This window comes from Tupaia chinensis, unplaced genomic scaffold, assembly GCF_000334495.1.
Source record: "Tupaia chinensis unplaced genomic scaffold, TupChi_1.0 Scaffold000502_1, whole genome shotgun sequence".
NCBI classification, from domain to species: Eukaryota; Metazoa; Chordata; class Mammalia; order Scandentia; family Tupaiidae; genus Tupaia; species Tupaia belangeri.
The window spans coordinates 147,535-169,991 of record NW_006160014.1 but is presented as its reverse complement, the minus strand read 5'-3'; the positions used below and the strand labels follow the sequence as shown (position 1 = coordinate 169,991).

The 22,457-nt window shown below is 38.0% G+C and overlaps 1 protein-coding gene and 2 pseudogenes across 1 annotated transcript in view; 1 reads left to right on the top strand and 2 right to left on the bottom strand.

Moving 5' to 3' along the window:
- The window catches only part of SLC22A10 (solute carrier family 22 member 10), a 39,431-nt gene extending 21,108 nt beyond the window's left edge, over window positions 1-18,323 (top strand). Inside the window, exons 5-9 of the mRNA XM_006156551.1 lie at window positions 5,285-5,408; window positions 5,861-5,976; window positions 8,398-8,612; window positions 17,554-17,662; window positions 18,116-18,323. Of these exons, the coding sequence (XP_006156613.1) occupies window positions 5,285-5,408; window positions 5,861-5,976; window positions 8,398-8,612; window positions 17,554-17,662; window positions 18,116-18,323 (772 nt within the window). The remainder of the gene's footprint in view (window positions 1-5,284; window positions 5,409-5,860; window positions 5,977-8,397; window positions 8,613-17,553; window positions 17,663-18,115) is intronic.
- LOC102469055 (protein FAM133B-like) lies at window positions 12,384-13,468 on the bottom strand (annotated as a pseudogene).
- A 159-nt stretch (window positions 18,324-18,482) lies between the features above and the next one.
- LOC106735731 (solute carrier family 22 member 24-like) overlaps window positions 18,483-22,457 on the bottom strand; it is a 117,985-nt pseudogene continuing 114,010 nt past the window's right edge.

The window sequence follows — 22,457 nt, the reverse complement described above, 5'->3', positions numbered from 1 at the left end:
GAGAAAAAAAAAAAGAAAAAACCCCCCCCCCCCCCCCCAGGGGGAATGGCCACACCACAATTCCTTCTCCTCAATTCTCTTCTCAGGATCTTGGGTACACACGCACATGCTCCCAGAATCCCTCCAGGGGGTGGTTTCTTGCTTTCCTGGCATGATCCACTGGATCCAGGACTCAAACTGCAGTTGACTACATGGGAATCCAGTGACATAGCTATTATGCCAACTGCTGGTCCCGACAGGATTATTTTAATATTATTTTCCTTAATAAAAATATCGACTCAAAATTTTCAAAAAGAAATGTTCTTGATTCATCTTTGGTCATGGAACGAATCAGACTATAGTGGAGTCTTTAGTGCCTGTTCTTGCTCAATCTTGTCGGTAAAATTGGATAAAAGGAAGAAGCATCATGTCTATTGACAAAAGAGCAGCAGGATTTCTCTAGTACTAAAAACTGGCATGTAGATTATGTGATTTATATATGTTCAGCATTTTCTCTTCCCTTAAATATTTCTTTCCCCCAGAAGGTTTATACATGTACCAGAGAGAGAAAGAGAAAGAGAGACAGAGTCAAATGGAGAGGAAAAAAATCCATATTGGGTACATGTGTGCACATGCACAAAATCACAAAAGGAGGGAGACAGAAAGGAGAAGGAATTGTGGCAAGACAATTGTCTTTTATTTTCTTCGTTTTCTTTTTTAAGAGTTTTTTTTTTTATGGGACCGGCAATCACAAAAATGGCTATGTCACTGGACTCCCATGTAGTCAACCGCGGTTTGAGTCCCGGACCCAGTGGCTTAAACTCATGCCGGGTGCATGTGTGTGTGCGTGCCCAAGATCCTGGGAGGAGAATGGAGGAGAAGGGACTGTGGCATGGCCATCCCCCGTGTGTGGGGGGAGGTGGTAATTTCTCCCTTTCTGTCTCTCTGTCTCTCCAGTGAATGCATGCAATCTGTAGTAAAGAAAAATCTCTTTTTTTGGGGGGGGGGAGAGGTTTTTGCTAGAGGGCATGTGTACTCTTCAGAAAGACAGAGAGAGACAGAAAGTGAGAAATTACCACCTCCCCCCACACACGGGGGATGGCCATGCCACAGTCCCTTCTCCTCCATTCTCCTCTTGTGATTTTGGGCATGTACACACATGCGCCCATTTTGAGTGTCAGTTTCCAGGGTGGGCACTCAAACCATGGTCAACTATGTGTGAGTCCAGTGACACAATCATTTTGCCATCTGCTGGTCCCTCCCACTGTGTTTTTAAAGCTGCCAGGTCCAGGACTTGAACCATGTGGTCAGCCATGTGGGATCCAGCTGACTTAACCACCAAGCCATGAAGCCAGCCCTTTCCCTTCAATAATTTTTTTAAGAGGTTTTTGCTATAGGGCATGTGCGCTCACCAGACAGACAGAGAGACAGAAAGCGAGAAATCACCCCCCAGGGGGGATGGCCACACCGCAATCCCTTCTCCTCCATTCTCCTCTCAGGATCTTGGGCATGCACGCACACGTGCCCGGCGTGAGTTTTAAGCCACCAGGTCCGGGACGCGAACCGCGTTCGACTACATGGGAGTCCAGCGACATAGCCATTATGCAAACTGCTGGTCCCTCCCTTCAATAATTTTAAAGAGTATTTATTTTTGGCTAACTTTATCCTTACACTTAAAACCAATCTAAGGGAAAGTCAGATTTAGTTAGAAATTAATGGGTGACAGGGATCACTAGATTAAACATGGTGAGATGAATTTTGATCAAGAGGATTGTGTAATTTATGTCAAGTTTACCTATTACCCCATTTTATCCTTATATCAACCCTACAAGGAAGATGGCACTGCTGTCCCCATTATATTGTTGAAGAAAATGAGGCAGATATAATCAAATGACTCACTTGTGTCAGCATAGATGGTAGTGCTGGAAATACTTCCAATCTTTGAGCAGCTTTAAGCTTACAGCATTTGGAGACTTTTTTTTTTTTTTTTCATCTCAAAAGAATACATATTATAAATACAAGTTTGCTAGAACCCATGCCAGATTTTGAAAGGGAATTATGTATATGAGGATCTCTCAAGCTTTAGCTCCATAAGCTTCTTGAAAGACCTCCCTCTGATCAAGGAGGGAGGTAATTTGACTCCAAAATCTGTTTCTAACCATGAAGTTGTATTGCATGGAGTGATAAACCACATATTCCCCTAGTATTTGCATAATAAAATAGCAGTTTCTATTCCTAACTCAACAAGAAGTGGGTGATAGATGATAGGAAAAAGGAACCTGTCGCCAATAATCATGTCTAACAAGCAAGAAAGAGATAACTACCCTTGTGTGTTCTTTTATGAGGTGGCAGGTGGAATCTGCTCGGTGGCTGATTATCACAAATAAACCAGACAAGAGTTTAAAGGCACTTAAAAAAGTTGCACACATAAATGGAATGACGAATGCTGAAGGAACCTTAAACATAGAGGTGAGGAGGAACAGGAAGGTGGTTACTGAATGGAGAGAAGACATAAGCTGACATCTACCTTCTCCTTATTGAGATAGAAAAACTACTTTCCTACAAGGGCAGTTAACTGAGAATGAAAGCTCAGTTCTCCAATTTTTCATGGCCATTTCATATAAAAGAAGCATTTGACACTGTGAAATCTCCCTTTTCCTGTGAGTCACTTCCTTATCTGAATCCATAGCCTATGCTCTACTGTGAATACCTTATGGCCTTGCATATCAAGGTCCATAGCCTTGTTTTAAAAATGTCTGTATTGCTGCATATTTCCTTGAGATGCCTTTAACTTTTCCTACATTTTCCTCTATATTGTCTGTATGTATAGTTCATTACAATGTTCTTGTCCTGTTGAGTGCCAGGGCTTACCATGATGCCTGGGATCATGCTGGTAAATGAAACATGTTTGTTGTTGAAGGTTGTAAAATCTATCATGCAAAAAGAGCTGGATGCAGCACGGACCAATACTACCATGTGGGACTTTTTCAGCACACCCAATATGCGTAAAAGGATCTGTCTCATATCCTTTATGAGGTGGGTACTTAAGGAACATTAAAAGACTGGAAATACGAATCTTTCTTATTGAAAGGTTACAACACTGTTGTGTGTGGCCTGATTTGTAGATAAAAGATGAAGAAACTGTACAGATAATTGCTGTTTAGAGGTAGAAAGAAAGTTATATGGACTCAAATGGATTAATTATACTATGAGGAATTAATTATGCTACTCTATTGGTCTCATTCCTGGAGATTAATCCTGAAAACTTCCATTACACTAGACTCTGACATTTAATTTTTTTTTTCAATTTTACCTGAAACAAATGTTGCAAATAATAATGTGCACAGATCATGAATGTACACAACTCCATGAATATTTTAAAAATTTAAACAACTCCCAGATTAAGATATAGAAAAAAATACAATTTTTTGGAAGCCTTCTTTGTGCACTGTCACTGCCTCCTCTCTCCTCCCCCTACAAAATAAAACTTAAGAACTATTCTAACCTCCACCACCATACAGTAACGTCACCTGATTTTTGACCTTCACATAATGTAAATTCTTAAATGGTGAATGGGTCCTTCTTCTCAACATTATTCATTCAAGACTTATTCATTTAATTGTGCTAGCAGCAGGTTGTTCTTCTCCTTACTGTTTTAGCATTCCATTAGGTGAATACCCTATAATTTCTTTTTTAGTTTATTGCCAAAAGACACATGTACACATGCACTCACATGAGAGAGACAGAGAGGACCTCATGCCACAGTCCTTATTCTTCCATTTGTGTAACTCATCAGATTCTGACCATACCACCACACGATTGGTAAGTTTTTCAAGTTAGGATATTCTAACTGTAATTGGCCATGTGGGACCTGGCTTCTTATGATAGCATTTCTTGCTGTGTTATGGGGCCAGCTCTATAGTTTCATTATCTACTTCAACATTGGTGGACTTTTATTTGTTTCCAATTTGGGGCTTTGCACAGGGGCTTCCACAGACAACCTTGTATGTTATCTCTCAGGGAATGTAAGTAGGGTCAGGAGACAAAATTTAAATGTAATTCTGAATTGTTAAAGATACAAAACGTGTACAGAACAATATATGTACCGCCAAGCTTAAGAAAGTAACTATTGAATTGTAGTTTACTTTTCCCTAGGCATATTCTAGGAGGCTACTGAATGGTTTCATCTCTCTTCTATCATTTTGCCATCTGCTGGTCCCTCCCACTGTGTTTTTAAAGCTGCCAGGTCCAGGACTTGAACCATGTGGTCAGCCATGTGGGATCCAGCTGACTTAACCACCAAGCCATGAAGCCAGCCCTTTCCCTTCAATAATTTTTTTAAGAGGTTTTTGCTATAGGGCATGTGCGCTCACCAGACAGACAGAGAGACAGAAAGCGAGAAATCACCCCCCAGGGGGGATGGCCACACCGCAATCCCTTCTCCTCCATTCTCCTCTCAGGATCTTGGGCATGCACGCACACGTGCCCGGCGTGAGTTTTAAGCCACCAGGTCCGGGACGCGAACCGCGTTCGACTACATGGGAGTCCAGCGACATAGCCATTATGCAAACTGCTGGTCCCTCCCTTCAATAATTTTAAAGAGTATTTATTTTTGGCTAACTTTATCCTTACACTTAAAACCAATCTAAGGGAAAGTCAGATTTAGTTAGAAATTAATGGGTGACAGGGATCACTAGATTAAACATGGTGAGATGAATTTTGATCAAGAGGATTGTGTAATTTATGTCAAGTTTACCTATTACCCCATTTTATCCTTATATCAACCCTACAAGGAAGATGGCACTGCTGTCCCCATTATATTGTTGAAGAAAATGAGGCAGATATAATCAAATGACTCACTTGTGTCAGCATAGATGGTAGTGCTGGAAATACTTCCAATCTTTGAGCAGCTTTAAGCTTACAGCATTTGGAGACTTTTTTTTTTTTTTTCATCTCAAAAGAATAAATATTATAAATACAAGTTTGCTAGAACCCATGCCAGATTTTGAAAGGGAATTATGTATATGAGGATCTCTCAAGCTTTAGCTCCATAAGCTTCTTGAAAGACCTCCCTCTGATCAAGGAGGGAGGTAATTTGACTCCAAAATCTGTTTCTAACCATGAAGTTGTATTGCATGGAGTGATAAACCACATATTCCCCTAGTATTTGCATAATAAAATAGCAGTTTCTATTCCTAACTCAACAAGAAGTGGGTGATAGATGATAGGAAAAAGGAACCTGTCGCCAATAATCATGTCTAACAAGCAAGAAAGAGATAACTACCCTTGTGTGTTCTTTTATGAGGTGGCAGGTGGAATCTGCTCGGTGGCTGATTATCACAAATAAACCAGACAAGAGTTTAAAGGCACTTAAAAAAGTTGCACACATAAATGGAATGAAGAATGCTGAAGGAACCTTAAACATAGAGGTGAGGAGGAACAGGAAGGTGGTTACTGAATGGAGAGAAGACATAAGCTGACATCTACCTTCTCCTTATTGAGATAGAAAAACTACTTTCCTACAAGGGCAGTTAACTGAGAATGAAAGCTCAGTTCTCCAATTTTTCATGGCCATTTCATATAAAAGAAGCATTTGACACTGTGGAAATCTCCCTTTTCCTGTGAGTCACTTCCTTATCTGAATCCATAGCCTATGCTCTACTGTGAATACCTTATGGCCTTGCATATCAAGGTCCATAGCCTTGTTTTAAAAATGTCTGTATTGCTGCATATTTCCTTGAGATGCCTTTAACTTTTCCTACATTTTCCTCTATATTGTCTGTATGTATAGTTCATTACAATCTTCTTGTCCTGTTGAGTGCCAGGGCTTACCATGATGCCTGGGATCACGCTGGTAAATGAAACATGTTTGTTGTTGAAGGTTGTAAGATCTATCATGCAAAAAGAGCTGGATGCAGCACGGACCAATACTACCATGTGGGACTTTTTCAGCACACCCAATATGCGTAAAAGGATCTGTCTCATATCCTTTATGAGGTGGGTACTTAAGGAACATTAAAAGACTGGAAATACGAATCTTTCTTATTGAAAGGTTACAACACTGTTGTGTGTGGCCTGATTTGTAGATAAAAGATGAAGAAACTGTACAGATAATTGCTGTTTAGAGGTAGAAAGAAAGTTATATGGACTCAAATGGATTAATTATACTATGAGGAATTAATTATGCTACTCTATTGGTCTCATTCCTGGAGATTAATCCTGAAAACTTCCATTACACTAGACTCTGACATTTAATTTTTTTTTTCAATTTTACCTGAAACAAATGTTGCAAATAATAATGTGCACAGATCATGAATGTACACAACTCCATGAATATTTTAAAAATTTAAACAACTCCCAGATTAAGATATAGAAAAAAATACAATTTTTTGGAAGCCTTCTTTGTGCACTGTCACTGCCTCCTCTCTCCTCCCCCTACAAAATAAAACTTAAGAACTATTCTAACCTCCACCACCATACAGTAACGTCACCTGATTTTTGACCTTCACATAATGTAAATTCTTAAATGGTGAATGGGTCCTTCTTCTCAACATTATTCATTCAAGACTTATTCATTTAATTGTGCTAGCAGCAGGTTGTTCTTCTCCTTACTGTTTTAGCATTCCATTAGGTGAATACCCTATAATTTCTTTTTTAGTTTATTGCCAAAAGACACATGTACACATGCACTCACATGAGAGAGACAGAGAGGACCTCATGCCACAGTCCTTATTCTTCCATTTGTGTAACTCATCAGATTCTGACCATACCACCACACGATTGGTAAGTTTTTCAAGTTAGGATATTCTAACTGTAATTGGCCATGTGGGACCTGGCTTCTTATGATAGCATTTCTTGCTGTGTTATGGGGCCAGCTCTATAGTTTCATTATCTACTTCAACATTGGTGGACTTTTATTTGTTTCCAATTTGGGGCTTTGCACAGGGGCTTCCACAGACAACCTTGTATGTTATCTCTCAGGGAATGTAAGTAGGGTCAGGAGACAAAATTTAAATGTAATTCTGAATTGTTAAAGATACAAAACGTGTACAGAACAATATATGTACCGCCAAGCTTAAGAAAGTAACTATTGAATTGTAGTTTACTTTTCCCTAGGCATATTCTAGGAGGCTACTGAATGGTTTCATCTCTCTTCTGTCCCGGAGGTCACAGACTCAGGTTTCTCAATCTTAGAGAGAGTGGGAGCAGAAAGTAGAGATAATTGTTAGGGAAGGACTTGTTTGGAATTACTGTGATTTATGATGGTGCTTCTGTCTATAGTTAGCATTCTGTGGTTGTGCTAGATCATCAAAGTGGGGTTCTTTCCCTTAGATGCTTTCTGGGTAAATTGAAGATCCCTAGAAGGAATCTTTGGTTTTATTTCCTACAGTCCAGTTGGCATATATGTGTTTATCTGAATTCTCACATTTTCATTTAGCTCCAGGAATAAGATGTGAACTTAAAAAAAAAAAAACCCAAAAAACCAAAAACCAAAAACAAAACCCAAAACAAAAAACACTTGTGTGTGCTCGAGAGAGAGATAGAGAGAGAAAGAGCAAGAAAGCTCCTTCAGTGAAGGATGGACCTACTGCAATACTTTTTCTTCCATCTCTCCTTTCTTTCAGGATTTTTGGCATGCATACACATGTACCTGGCATGTCTCTCAAATTATAGAGTCTAGGACTTGAACCACATGTTTGGCCATGGATAATCCAGCTAACCACCAGGCCATAGACTAGCCCAATGGGAAACTTTTTAGTGAGGAACATTTTTCACAGGCATTCTCTGGGCAAGGGTTAAGGTGGATTCTGATCAGCTGTTGCTTCCACAGATTTCACAGCTGGTAGATGAGACAAATACATGTATCCTTGCCCTTGTGTCCATATAATGTATTTAGTCACTAATTATTTTCTCTATCTCTGCTTTGACTTTGAGAAGCAGTGGAGATAACCACTGCTTCAACTTCTCAGAATCGTGTTAGGATGCCGCTTCAAGATTGAGAGGACACATGTAGTCTCCTTGGAGCCTTAATCTCTAGTAAAGGAAAAATTCTCCATAGTAGTGAGATTGTGAGGAGGATAGGGAGAACTCACACCATACTGACAACTCTCAGAACTTCTTTGCCTAAGTTCTGTGTCTATATACCATCTAGTTACATGACTGGGTCAGGTTATATTTCCCTGTCATTGCCACCTATATGCTTGGGGACTCAAACCAAGGAAGTATAGGGTCTCATTCTCATATTTTGCCATCCTATTACTTATGATAATTTTAAGACAACCATCTGAAAATTAAGTACTCTAACAAATCAGACTCAGCCTTTATTCTTTAACACTGACCAATGACAGTCTGGGCCTTCAAATGCAGAACAAACTCTAAGTTGTATGACATCTGTCTTTCTTATTTTTTTCTATACAGATTTGCACATGGAATGTCCTTTCATGGCATCATGTTGAATCTTCAGTACTTGGGAAACAATATTTTCTTGTTCCAGGTACTTTTTGGAGTGCTCACCTTTTCAGCACGATTTCTTGCGTTGTTTGTGATGAGTTATCTGAGCCGTCAAGTAAGCGAGATGTTGTTCATGCTCCTGGCGGGACTTTCCATTTTGGTCAACACATATGTGCCCCAAGGTGAGAGAAGACTGGACTTTGGAGAAAGGAAATGTCATTTCCTCAATTTTCAGGGATTGTATTGGTCACACTTGTCTGAAGGCAGGAATAAAGAGTGGTGCCTATTAAGGGCTAAGTATTCCTGAAAACAAGTCTGAGGTCTTAGGACAAGTTTTTCTAATAAAATGTTTGGAAAAAAAGCCAAAGGTCAGCAAGAGGCAGCTCAGACATATATTTATCTTCATCACATTCTGGAAGTGTCTGAAAACTGGTTCCATTTATTCTTGACAGGTTCTTTCAGACAGCAATCGCTTGCTCTTTAGGTAATACACACACACACACACACACACACACACACACACACACACACAATCTTTACCCCCCCATTTTTAGGGTTTTTGCTGTAGGATGCATGTGCTTGCCAGAGAGACAGTGAGAAATCACTCCCCAGTTGGGTAGGCCATGCTACAATCCCTTCTCCATTCTTCTCTTGGGATTTTGGTAATGTATGTACATGTATGTGCTTATATGTGCCCTGAGTGCATTTCAACCATCTGGGTCCAGGGTGTAAATTGTAGTTGGCCAGGTCCAGCACCTCATCCACTATGCTGTCTGCTGGTTCCAATAATATACATATTTAAATTGCCATAGAGTCATAGATTGTGTGTGCTTGCCGGAGAGAGAGAAGTTGAGAGAGAGAGAGAGAGAGAGAGAGAGAGAGAGAGAGAGAGAGAAAAGAGAGAAGAGAGAGAGAGCCCCCGAATGGAACATGCGCATACTACAGTCCTTTTTCCTCTGCTTCTATCTCCCATCAGGATTTTGAGCACACTTGCACATGTGCCCAATCATCTAGGGCTGGGATTCAAACTACAGTAAGTCAAGTAGTATCTGGCACCGTATGTTCGGTGCTTAACCACTGCATTACCAAGCTGGCCTCAATTCCATTTTTAATATGGGGAATATCTGGGCTTTCAAATGGTATTCCATTTGAAGACACATTATGGTCACTTCCTTTATGTGGGCTCCGTCTGTTCTTGTTCTTGTTATTATTACCTCCATCTAGCCACATGAGGGTGAGGATAAGTTACCATGGCAGCAGCCCTTCATTAAGGGGAATCTTCCCGACTTTATGGAAATAAAAAATCATCTGTTTTCAAGCAGAAGGTGTGTACAGTAGCAGCAAGGTATTAATCAGATTAAAAGCCTATTTCACTTACTGTTATATTATTTTATCATTAATAGAATGATTATATGTTAATTCTGGTAGCATAAAAATCTGTGATTCAGGATTTGATTAACTGTTGGAAACCATCTTTGGCTTCCTTTTGTATGTGGAAGTGTTTTTCCTGCAAAAAAATGTCAAGATGTTTGAAGAAGTGGTTGCCTATTGGCAAGAGGTCAAGTGAAGATGGCACATGAGGCAAAACTTCATCGAATTCCAAAGCATGAATTTTTATGCTAAAGGAATAAATAAACCTATTTCTTCTTGGCAGAAATAGTTCCTATTTTGATTAATAAATGTGTGTTTGAATCTAGTTTAAATGATTTAAAATTCAGGGTCTAAAACTACAATGACTTTGGCACCAATCTAATAGTATTGTGTCCACAAATGTATATTTTGAAAGATAGAATCTGGTGGAGCTTGTTACCTTCGTGCTTATGTATGCCAGATAAGGTGACTTGCTCTCTGTATTGAGGTCTCATGTTCTGGTTGGATTTTGTTGGTGTTTTAAAATTCTGAGCACACAGAGCTCACAAGTCTTTGGCATCTACTTCAAATCATGCACAGAGTCATTTTTTAAAAAGTGAAATAGCTATATATTCAGCCTCTAGTCATGCCAAAATGTTCTGTGCATATACAACTGTAATTAGCACACCCTCTTATAACAGGTAAAGTTGTACATCAAATTATATTTCCTGTTATGTGATTATATAAAAATGTAAAATGAAAATGATTTACAAATTATTTTTAACATTCCAATAAACAATTCTGCAGGAGATATGAGGCACAAAATCTTAGTAACGTCTGACACAGGGAAAGCAATAATGTAATCCTCAAGAAATTTAACTTGTCATAACTTATTAATATAGAAAGACAACAAAATTTTTCAAAATTTGTATTTACTAAGATTTCGGCAATAGCTTTCTGTAACAAGATACAGAGTACTATACCTGACGTTGAACTTGTTTATGATAAATCTCAGCTTCAATATGAAGCTGTTTGCTTAAAAAAAGAAAACCAAAATTCTGCTTTTTACATGCTAAATTTCTTGGTAACTATGCCATTAAACACAGTAATGAGGGGCCGGCAGGTGGTACAGTGGTTAAGGGTGCTGGACTCTCATATGACCGACCATGGTTTGAGTCCCAGACCTGGTGGCTTGCTTTTCCACTTTCCCTCTCTCTCTTGTTCTATCCTTCTCTGGTCAAATTAAAAACTAAGTAGATAAATAAAGTTAAATAAATCACTTTAAAAATAAAGCAAATAAAAATACAGTAATGAACTTAAGACAGAAAGAGTAAAAGTTAACAAAAGCTAAACATTTCAGTCTAAACAAAATCTGTACAAAAATTAAACTACCACTGGTTACATAAAACTTTCCTGACTGATTAAAACTTAATAGTACAAAACATGCATTTTAGAATCTTTAGCCATCAACTTCAAACATACCAGTGTCTATTTGAAATGATTTCTCCCCAAAGCCAAAGTGTAGTCAAATTAAATTCAAATAATCTAACACATAGTACTAAAAATAGTCAGTATTCTTTTTTTTTTTTTTTGAGAGATTTTCACTATAGGGCACTTGCCAGACAGACAGAGAGATATAGAGACAGAAAGCGAGAAATCACCCCCCCCCAGGGGGGATGGTCAGGCTGCAATCCCCTCTCCTCCATTCTCCTCTCGGGATCTTGGGCACGCATGCACACATGCCTGGCGTGCGTGAGTTTTAAGCCACCAGGTCTGGGACTTGAACCGCGGTCCACTACGTGGGAGTCCAGCGACATAGCCATTACGCTAACTGCTGGTTCCCCAAAATAGTCAGTATTCTTGAAGTGGAGGTAAAGCCGGAGCTCTTTAGGCTTTTTCATGCTGCAAAGGGCTGTTTCTCCGGTGCACTCAGAGCAGCATAGGACAGAGGGGAAGACACTGGCACCCAGCTCTGACCTCCCAGAAGCATGACTACTTTTACAACAAAATTCAGATGTGTGAAGATTAAAGGGACGCTGTTCTGCTAGCTAAAGAGATAGCAAACCACCCACCGTCACCCAAAAGCTCCTTTTGCAGGTAAATAAAAGTATCCTAGGGAGAAAAAAAATAAAACACACTTATCTACAGAGGAAGTATTTTTAAATATCAGTGTAATCCGTACTTTAAAAATTTTAACTAGAGCCATTAGGTCCTAATTGATTACATCTCAAGGATGCATCTGGAGTCAGTTTCTGGTGACTTATTGTTAGGTACTTCTAGTCCAAAATATTAATTTTATTCCCAAGTCTCTTAACCACTAGTAGGACTGCAGTGTATTATATCTCCCAATTATCAAGCACCGGAAGAGGAAAGAAGAAAACAAACAAACAAACAAACAAACAAACAAAAAAACAGATGTTCAAGCATCAGGTAACAATTGTGGCCCCTTCACACAGCAACATCTTAATGGCTACTGAAAAGTCCAGGAATAATTCTAAAATCAAGAAAATTCATGCATTTTAGTAAATATGTCATAATTTTCACAGTTGAAATTTCCTTAGACATTCACTTTCTTTGTTAGGGCATCCAGATTTTTCTTAATGTTATGCCAAGTCAGGACTTGACCTGGCAGCCTTCTTTTTCTTCTTACTGTGTTTATTATGCTTCTTTCTTTCTTTCTCTCTCTCTCTCTTTCTTTCTTTATTTCTTTTTTCCAGTTGCTTTTTCTTATTCTTCACTGCTTTTCTTCTTTTTTTCTCATACCTCCTCAATATAATCTGATTTTTTTTTTTGGAGAGGTTTTTTGTTATAGGGCCCGTGTGCTTGACAGAAAGACAGAAAACAAGAAATTACCTCCCAGGGGAAATGGCCATGCCATAATCTTTTCTCCTCAATTCTCCTCTCTGGACCTTGGGCACACACACACACACACACACACGCGCGCGCGCACGCGCGTGCGCGCGCCCGGCTTTAGTTTAAGCCACTGGGTCTGGGACTTGAACCATAGTCGACTACAAGGGAGTCCAGTGACACAGCCATTATGCCAACTGCTGGTCCCTATAATCTGATTCTGACAAAGACTCAGGACAAAGGTTTATCTTCAGGATACATCTTTCTTTTTTTGCTCAGTCCCTTAATGTCCTTATCTTTCTTCAGTTGCATCCTTTGATTTCTTTCTCTTTTTAAAACTATACTTACTGTCTGATTCAGTTTCTGATATAGAACTTTCAGAAGATTTATGTGAATGGCTCTTTTTTTTCTTTCTCCTTTTTCCTTGCTTATCCTCATGTTCACAATCTGAAGAACTGCTGGAAGAATCAGAGCTCAATGAAGAAGAGGATGTTCTCTGATTTCTTCTTTTCTTTCAGATTTCTTCTTTTCTTTTTTCTTTTTCTGTCTATTTTTGACTGAACTCTCACTTCCACTTACCAATTTCCCTCTGTGTTTTTCTAGTTCTTACTTCCAGTTCTCATTCATGTTTTCCTTCAAATTCAGCCTAAACCTTGGAGTCTTTCTTTTTCTTTTCTAGTTGCTCTTTCACTTCTTTCGAGGTAGGCCTTGGTCAATTCAGATAATTCTGGACCATTGGCCCTGAAGATTGGATTGGACCTCTTGATCTGGCCATTGCTATTGGGTTCATATAGGCCACCGATTGTCCTACTTTTTCATGGAGTGTGACCAAATGCATGGGCAGACACCAAAGGAAACCAGGCCAGAGAAGAGGCCGAAGTGGGCCTGCCAGAGGTCCTCACCTGGCTGAGTCATCTTATAACTGGAAACTGTCAAGTGGCCCCTGCCCCACCCCCAAAGAGTGAGTGAAAGGGTCAAGGAAAGGATAGGAACAGTCTATTGTGGGGATCATTGGTTGCCTGATTTTTTTTTTGTCTTGAGTTTTAAAAATCACCATTTATGATGTGTCATCTCTCTCCATTGATTGCCTGCCCTTGTCACAATGATACCTGAACTATTCCATAAAATATTCCTCTGATTGAGACATTTATAGCTTTTGCTTATTTTCAAATCCTCTGTTCAACTACGACACTGTCTTGGGAGTGTTTTTCCCCAGATGTATCACTGCCTACATTTTCATACTTACCCCCCTTTCATCCTTTTTCCTCTTCCCACTTTCTGGGAATAAAAGGAATTTGAAAACAAATTTTTAAAAGAAGTTTATTCATTGGTTCATGGGCCTCATTATGTTACTTTATGATGAATCTATGAGTTTTTGCTATATAAGCAAAGGAAAAAAATGAATTAAGGTAATAAAATCTTTCACCTACATAAACATTTTCCAGTTGTGAGACTCTGCTTTCTGTGTGTGGTCTCTTCTCCTTGTGCACCCTACCTGCCCCTTCCTCGAAATGGCCAACTTGGTCCTCAGGCTCATACCAGTCTCCCCAAAATATTCTTCAGTCATTATCACCTCTTTACATGGACTTCATTTTGTTTTATTTTTAAAAAATAACTTTAAAAAAATCAATTATTTATTTATTTACAGTCATTCACTGTACCTCAATACAACATACAAAATTAGATTTTCCCATCCCATATACATTGTATATTGGCTCAATCAAGGGTATTAATACATGTTATTATCAACAAATAATTTTCTATTTCTTGTTTCTTAAATATTTTGCCTTTCCCCCCCCCTTTAATTTCCTATCTCTCATCCTCTGCCAACTCACCCTCTTCTCCCACACTGTCTGGTATGTACAGTTGTTTTCCATGCCTTTTTTCAATCACATTTTATTGATTAACTAAAGATCTTAATTAATCTAAAGACTTTCCATAGCAAGCATAGCTGATGTAAACATATTTATGAATGCATGTCTGACTTTAGGCACAAGCCTCAGTGAGTAAAGTGAACATAATAAAAGTAGCACCTCACTGAGGCTATATAGCTTGCTGTAGTCATTAAATAGGTATTAATAGGTGTATTTTTAATGCATTTCTTAATTTCAAAAAAGTTTTAATAGATCAAAATTTAAAAGTAATAGGAGAAATTTGCTTAAAACTTAAAACCAGGAAAAAGGCTAGGATTCAGTTCAAAAAGTAGGTAGATGAACCTATCAATAGTTCAAGAGAAGACAAAAATCCTTAAATATGGAAATTAAAGCATTGAAGAAAATCAGTAATGTTTTAGTCTAAAGTAAAAAAATTTCTATTTCACTAGCTCGGACTTCATATAATTAATCTCTCTTCTATTGAATTTGCAGTGTTGCTGTGGTCTGATCTTTCCATTTATACCCTGGAAGTTAACATTCAACTCTGAACTTGTCCCTACCGTTAGGCTGGTCATTGTCTTTGTTGTTTCTTGTACTCTTATTTCTGTGTGTCCGACTTTAGTTTTCCTGGTATAGCACTCTCTCAGCACTTCTTGGAGAGCTGGTCTGGTGTTGGTAAATTCTTTCAAGTTTCGTTTATCTGAGAATCTTTTTGTAAGTAAAAAAAGTTGTAATCTTTTTTTTCCATATGAAAGATAATCTTGCTGGGTATATTATTCTTGGTTGAAATTGTTTTTCACTTAACATTTTGAACATATTTTTCCATTCTTTCCTTGCTTGCATTGTTTCCAATGAAAAGTTCAATGTTAGCCTTGTGGGATATCCCTTGAAAGTAACTTGATGTTTGTCTCTTGCCAATTTTAGTATCTGGTCTCTGTCTGTGGTTTTGATCAATATGGCTATGATGTGCCTTGGGGAAGATCTTAGGTTGATTCTATGTGAGGTCCTTTGCATTTCTTGGTTCTGGATATTTGAATGCTTCTTTAGGTTTGGAAAGTTTCTTGCAAGATTTCATAGACTAGATTATCAATGCCCTTATTAGTTTCTTCACCTTCAGGGATACTGATGACCCGGATGTTTGGGTGTTTAATGGTATCTAGTATTAATTGTATGTTATTCTCATTTTTTTGGATTATTTTCTCAATCTTTTTGGTAAATTTTCCTAGGTCAGAAATTCTATCTTCTACATCTGATATTTGATCTTCTGAATGATCTAATCTACATCTGATATTTCAAGGGGGGTTTTGATTTCCTGTGTTACAGCCTTTATCTCTATCAGATCCATTTGATTCTCTTTTTATGTTGTGTAATTCCTCTTTCAAATCATGCAAGAACTTCTTTACCTCCTGGAACTCATCGGCTCTTTCTCCTGCATCTTCTGGAGTTTGTTGTCTCTCTTCTCTTGCATCTTTGTCACTATGAATATTTTAAATTCTTTATCTGATATTTCCATGAGTTCCCTTATATTCTTTGTGGAGGAAGAGGAGTTATTCTTTTCCACGAGAGGAGAGATATTTTCTTGGTTTCTCATGTCTCTTATACTACTTTGGTAGTTTCTGGTCATCTGATGGATTTTACGTTTTCCTCCCTATTTTTTGGAGTTAAATCTGAGCAATCAGAGGGATATAGAAGGAGGTGACCTGCAGTCTGTAAACATACCATTTTTCTCCCTTTACACAGCTGATTCAATGAAAATTGAGGGTTGATCTGACCCTGAAAATATTTCGATATTTGGCTACTGAGCACCTAGACCTGTCTAGAAAGTCAGTGTGTGGAGGCTAAGCAGAAAAGTGAGAAAGGTAAAAAGAAAAGGAAAAGAAATAAAATAAATAAATAAATAAATAAAGAAGAAATGATTTTCCCCTCTTTTTGGAGAGGTTTTTGCTATAGGGCGTGTATGCTCACCAGAAAGACAGAGAGAGACAGAGAGACAGAAGGCGAGAAATCAACCCCCAGGGGGGACGGCCATGCCACAATCCCTTCTTCTCCATTCTTCTCTCGGGATATTGTGCACACACACACACACATACACACACACACACATACACACACACGTGCCTGGAGTGAGTTTAAGCCGCCGGGTCCAGGACTTGAACCGTGGTCAACTACATGGGAGCCCAGCGACATAGCCATTACGCTAACTGCTGGTCCTGAGAAGAATATTTTTTTAATAAAAAACTGTAAACAATGTTCGTGCTGCATGAATGGGGCCACTCAGAACTCAAATATAGATGGCTGCTGATTGACTTATCCTACGGGGACAGGGGGAAAGTTAAGAATTAGAAAGACAAAAGAGAAGCAGAAAGCTAATTTTAAAAATTAAAAAATTAGAAGAATATATAGAGAGATGGAAAGAGACAGAGATTATAAGAAGGGTGCTCTAACCTGGCTCCTGACTAGACTGGGGATCAGGAGGGTGAAGTTTGGGCAGAGAGTCTCTGGCAGTCGAAATCTCTGAATGGGGCCATTCAGAACTCAAATATAGATGGCTGCTGATTGGTTATCCTGGCTCCGACTAGACAGGATCAGGAGGGTGAAGTCTGTGCAGTGGGTCTTTGGTGGTTGAAATCCTAAATAACTTTTTAACATTCATGCATATTTGTTTGGCATAGAGCTTGTGTAACTTACCAGTCCCATAGATTGTATGTGATTGTGCCCTTCAGAGGTATATTAATACAAAAATAATCATATTTAATAAAGGAGCCCATGAGATTTTAGCCAGGCTGAAATGACTTTATGAAATAAGTTACCTTTGAATAGTAAGAATTTCGATCTGTTGTCCAACCACATAGCCATTACTGCTGGTCCCCCACCTCTGTTATCAATTCTGCATTTCTTAGCACGTCATTCCACAGTCGCTGCTACTGTGCAATTTTCTACAGTACGTATTAAAGATGTAAATAAGCTACTTTTTTCCTTAATAAATGTTATGGATGTTGATTCATTCATCCAAGATTCTAAGGTATCACTGTCCCCTTCCTTTCTCCAGAAATGCAGACTGTGCGTGTGGCGTTGGCAAGTGTGGGAATCACCGTTGCTGCTGCTGCTTCTGCTAGTCTTGGTATCCACTTCGCAGAACTCATTCCCACTGCCCTAAGGTATAAGAGCCATAGAAGCTCCAATAGGGCCACAAATGAAATCTTCCCAGTTAATCAATACTTACTGAGGGAATAAACCTGAGACCTGTTTATTATAAAGGCAATTATTTATAATACTAATTATACACTAACAAAAACTGTAGCCAATGTTTATTTGAAAGCTGACTTAGTGGCATGTGAGTACTAAGCAGTTTTAATGCATCATTTCATTAATCTCACACAGCACTCCTCAAGTAGTGTAACATTTGTTTAAAATGATGAAACTGGGACTTGATTCACTTTGAGCCTGACCAAAACAGTTAAAAAGTCAGGGAGAAAAATCTCAAAATAAGGTGTTTGCTCATATACCTAAGGATCGTGCTTTATTTTCTTTTATACTCAAGTAATAAAGTGTCTCAGAATACAAGTGTAGATTTTTACCTGCTTATTAAGAATTGTTATTTATTCCCCCAGGGGAAAAGCTGCAGGATTAGAATTCCTGGCTAGTAGAACTGGGGGAGCACTGGCTCCCCTCTTGATGGCTCTAACGATATATTTTACCACTTTGCCCTGGATCATCTATGGAGTCTTCCCTATCATTGCTGGTCTTTCTGTCTTCTTCCTACCTGAAACTAAGGATCTGCCTCTGATTGACACTATCCAGGATGTGGAAAATGAGTGAGTGAACCTTCCTGCCATCCTCTGGGAGGAGTCCTGTGCCTTACATCTGTGATGAGAAAGGCGAAAGATCATGTGGTTCCTTGATATTGTTATGTAGACTCAGCCTTTCCTGGTCTATTTTCACTTGAGCCAGTGCCTTTGGTTAGAGGCAGGGCCATCTTTATTGATTGTGAGTCATGGTTCTAAACTGCAGAGACCTCTTCAATGCAGGCTTCATTGGTAGTTTCAGTGGTAAAGAAACAAAACTTAGCTCTGTTGTGATGGTACGTACTACAGGCCCTCTTAAGGATACACCTTCACAATGGTAGTTATTCTCAGATCCATAAGACCTGAGAAATGGTGGGGAAGGAAGTAAGATAGTATAGAAAAACCATCAGGAATATCACATAAATACCGCCCCCCCTTGAAAAGATTACAAAGGAAGTACATTCTACTTAGTTGCCTGAGATTCAGTCAATCTTACTGCCACAAGTAGATTGAGAATAGAGAAAATAAGAAAGTAGGTAAAAGTATTTTAAAATAAGAAACATAGTATATTAGTTTTCTAGATCTTCCTTAACTAAGTACTAGAAACTGAGTCATGAAAGAAACCCAGAAATTTATTGTCTCACAGTTCTGGAGGCCAAAAGTCTGAGGTCAAGTTGTTAGAAGGGTCATGCTGTCTCTGAAAGCTCTAGGGGAAGAATCCGTTCCAGGCCTCTTTTTCTCATTTCTCATGGCTCCTCAGGTGGGGTAGCGTACCTCCAATCTTCATGTGGTATTTTTCGCTGTGTGTGTCTCTATGTCCAAATTTTCCCCTTCCATAAGGGCACCAGTTATATTACAGACCCACCCTACTCCAGTATGACTTCATTTTAATTAATTGTATCTTCAGCAATCCCATTTCTGAATAAGGTCATATCCTGAAGTTCTTAGAGTTAAGACTTTAACATATGGCTTTTAGGGGGCATACAGCACAACCCATAACTAATGATGAGTTCTCTTACGATTTTTCAGTCTACTTCCTGAATTCTTAAAGATGTTATTGGCCTGAAGTCTAGAGAGTCCATATGAGAGTTACAATTTTTGAAATTACCTTCTTGAATCTGTACAGGGTTTTTTATAGAATGAATGTTAATCCCTAAGAAATATTAAGTGAGAAAAAATTGATGGTCAAAAGATCAGCTTGCCACGCTGCATGGAAGACAAAGTTGTCCCTACTATTATCTGGTTTATTTATTTATTTAGACCCCCAACAGTGTCTTACCACGCTGTCATTCTTCCTCTAGGCTCTAGTCCGTTAAGATTATGGGCACACTTGCTGGTGTGCTCTGTGTGTTTATGTCACCCAGGGATTTGAACAGCAGGCTTTCCCATATGGCTCCAATATTGTGTAGTGGCACTGTTAGCCCACATCACCACGACTGGGTCCAAAGTTATGTTTATCCTTTCTGTTTTATTAATATTTGTTTTTGCTTTTTGGTTGATTGGTTGCTTCTGTTTTATTTTTTCAGTGAAAAAATCTCAAGAAAAACAAGTGAAAAAGATTCCTATAAGAAAGTAACCAAATTTTAAAGGACTTTCATAAGTTGATTGGTAAGAAAATACCAGGGAAAAAAAAACCCAAGAACTGTTCTGTATATATAGAAACCAGCAAGAATACATAGTAAAGAAATGAATCTTAATTACAATTGTTGCTTTAATTTGCAATTAAACAATAATTTGTAGGAGCATGAAATTCCTTCCAGTATTTTTGGATATTATATGAAAAAGTTTCAAATTTATCAGTAAATTGCTAGTAGACAAGATGATTCCTAAATAAAGGAAAGCCATGGAATTGTAATATGGCTACCTGGTGCATTGAGCAGAAGATAGCAACCTCCATCACTAAGCTGCAAAAATCAGAAGCTGCAAAATCAGAACAGTGTACTGTATACAACTAGAAGTCAAAAGAACTCTACAGCAAAGACCAGTCTATATGCATTTAATATATGATACTTTGATAAATTAAGTCACTGGGAAATAGAAAAATTATGTACTCAACAGTGCTATTTAGCTCTTTGTAAATACATTCACTAAAATAATGACAATGGCAACTTTTTGATGGTAACTTTTCAATGACTCTTACTTATTCTTTGCTATCTTCTTTCTATATTTTAAATCATTACTATGTATAATTTAGAGTATTGTAAAGATATTGCCAAAATTGTAGGACAAATACTAAGACATGTAATTTTTAATTTTCAAATATACATACATTTAATAAAATCATTGTAAATGAAAAATTTTATTCCAAATGATGTGGCTAATTAGTACATGAAATCTAAGAGTGAGATAATACAAGATAAATCCACTTAAATAAAAGCTTTCATTTTCAAACTGCAAAGATTTAAAAGTGCTAATGACTCTCTGGTTAGCAGGTGGCATAGAGGTTAAACTACTAGATCTCACATAGCCAATTCCGTGGTTTGAGTCTTGGACCCAGAGGTTGGAAAATCGCCAGGCACATGTGCATGCACGCACAAAATCCTGAGAAGAGAATGGAGAAAGGATTGCAGTATGGTCCCTCTATGGGTGATTTCTCACTTTCCCTCTCTCTTTCTCTCTGTCTTTCTCTGGTAAGGAAAAAAATGAAGATTACTTTAATAATAAAAAGAAGAAATCACATGAGAAATAGAAAATAAATTGAAAAAAGTGAAAATGAAAACACATATACCAATACTTATGGGAGGCATGAAAGCCATCTTCAGAGGTGCACTGATGGCAAGAAATAAATATAATAAAAAGGAAGCCAGCACAAACAAATAATTTAATCTCCAATCATTTGATTTTGAAATATGACATAAAACTAAGCTCAAATCAACCATTAAAAATATATATAGATTAATGCAAAATAAAAGAGAAAGAGAGTTTATAGAAAAACAACAGGAAAAAAACCAATGAAACCAAGTTTGTTCTTGGAATGATGAACAAAATTAAAGAAAAGAACTTGAGGTAGACTAACAAAGAAAATATGAGATTTGATTTTCGTAAAACCATAAATAAAAGAGAAGATATAGATAAAACTTTGGAAGTATTGTATGCCAAGAAATAATTTAATGAAATGGACAAATTTCTCACTAACAGTGTACAGTACAAAAGAATTCACAGAAATGTCAGAAAAAGAATTCTGAACATTTAGAGTGATGAAACTCAATGAGATGCAAGAGAAAACAGGCAATCAGTTCCAAGAGATAAGAAAATCATTCCAGGACATGAATGAGGAATTCCATAGAGAGATAGACACCCTAAGAAAGAATCAAACAGAACTTCTGGAAATGAAGAATAGTAATATAAAAAAATTAAATCTCCCTAGAAAACATTAACATCAGATTGAACCATGCAGGACAAAGAATTTCTGCCCTTGAAAACAAGTATCCAAGATAGACCAAATCAACAAAAAGAATAAAAAAAATAACTCCCCCCCCAAAAAAGCAGACAACATATTGGAAATTTTAGACACTATGAAATGCTCAAATATTCATATAATGAGTATCTAGAAGGTAAAGATGCTGGAAAGACATGGAAAACGTCTTTCTTGAAATGCTATCTAAAACTTTCCAAACCTATTGAAATAGAGGGTCCCCAAAATAAAAAGACCCCCAAACAGAATCAACATAAAAATATCTCACCCCCCCACTCCCCCCCATCCCCGCATATCATAGCCAGCCAGTTACGTAAAAATCGAAGACAAAGACGATATTCTAAAATAGTAAGAGAGAAATGTTATTTATAAAGTTTATGCTATAACCTCTCAACTGAAACAATGAAGGCAAGGAAAAAATGGAAAGATATATTCAAAACATTAAAAGAAAAATGGTTTCAACCAAGAATACTATATCCGGCAAGATTATTGTTCAAATGGGAAGAACAAATAAAATCATTCTCAGATAAACAAAACCCAAAAGAATTCACCAATACTAGACCAGTTCTGCAAGAAGTACTGAAGGGAGTATTATATCAGGAAAACTAAAAAAATACAAACAGAAACAAAAGAACAGAAAACACCCTGGAAAGAGTTCGCTATGAGCTGTGTCCTGGGCGCCCTATGACTGGGCTATTTTGGCTTTGAGGCTCCTAGACAGGGCTTTCCGGAGTCTGTATCAGCTGCCCGTGG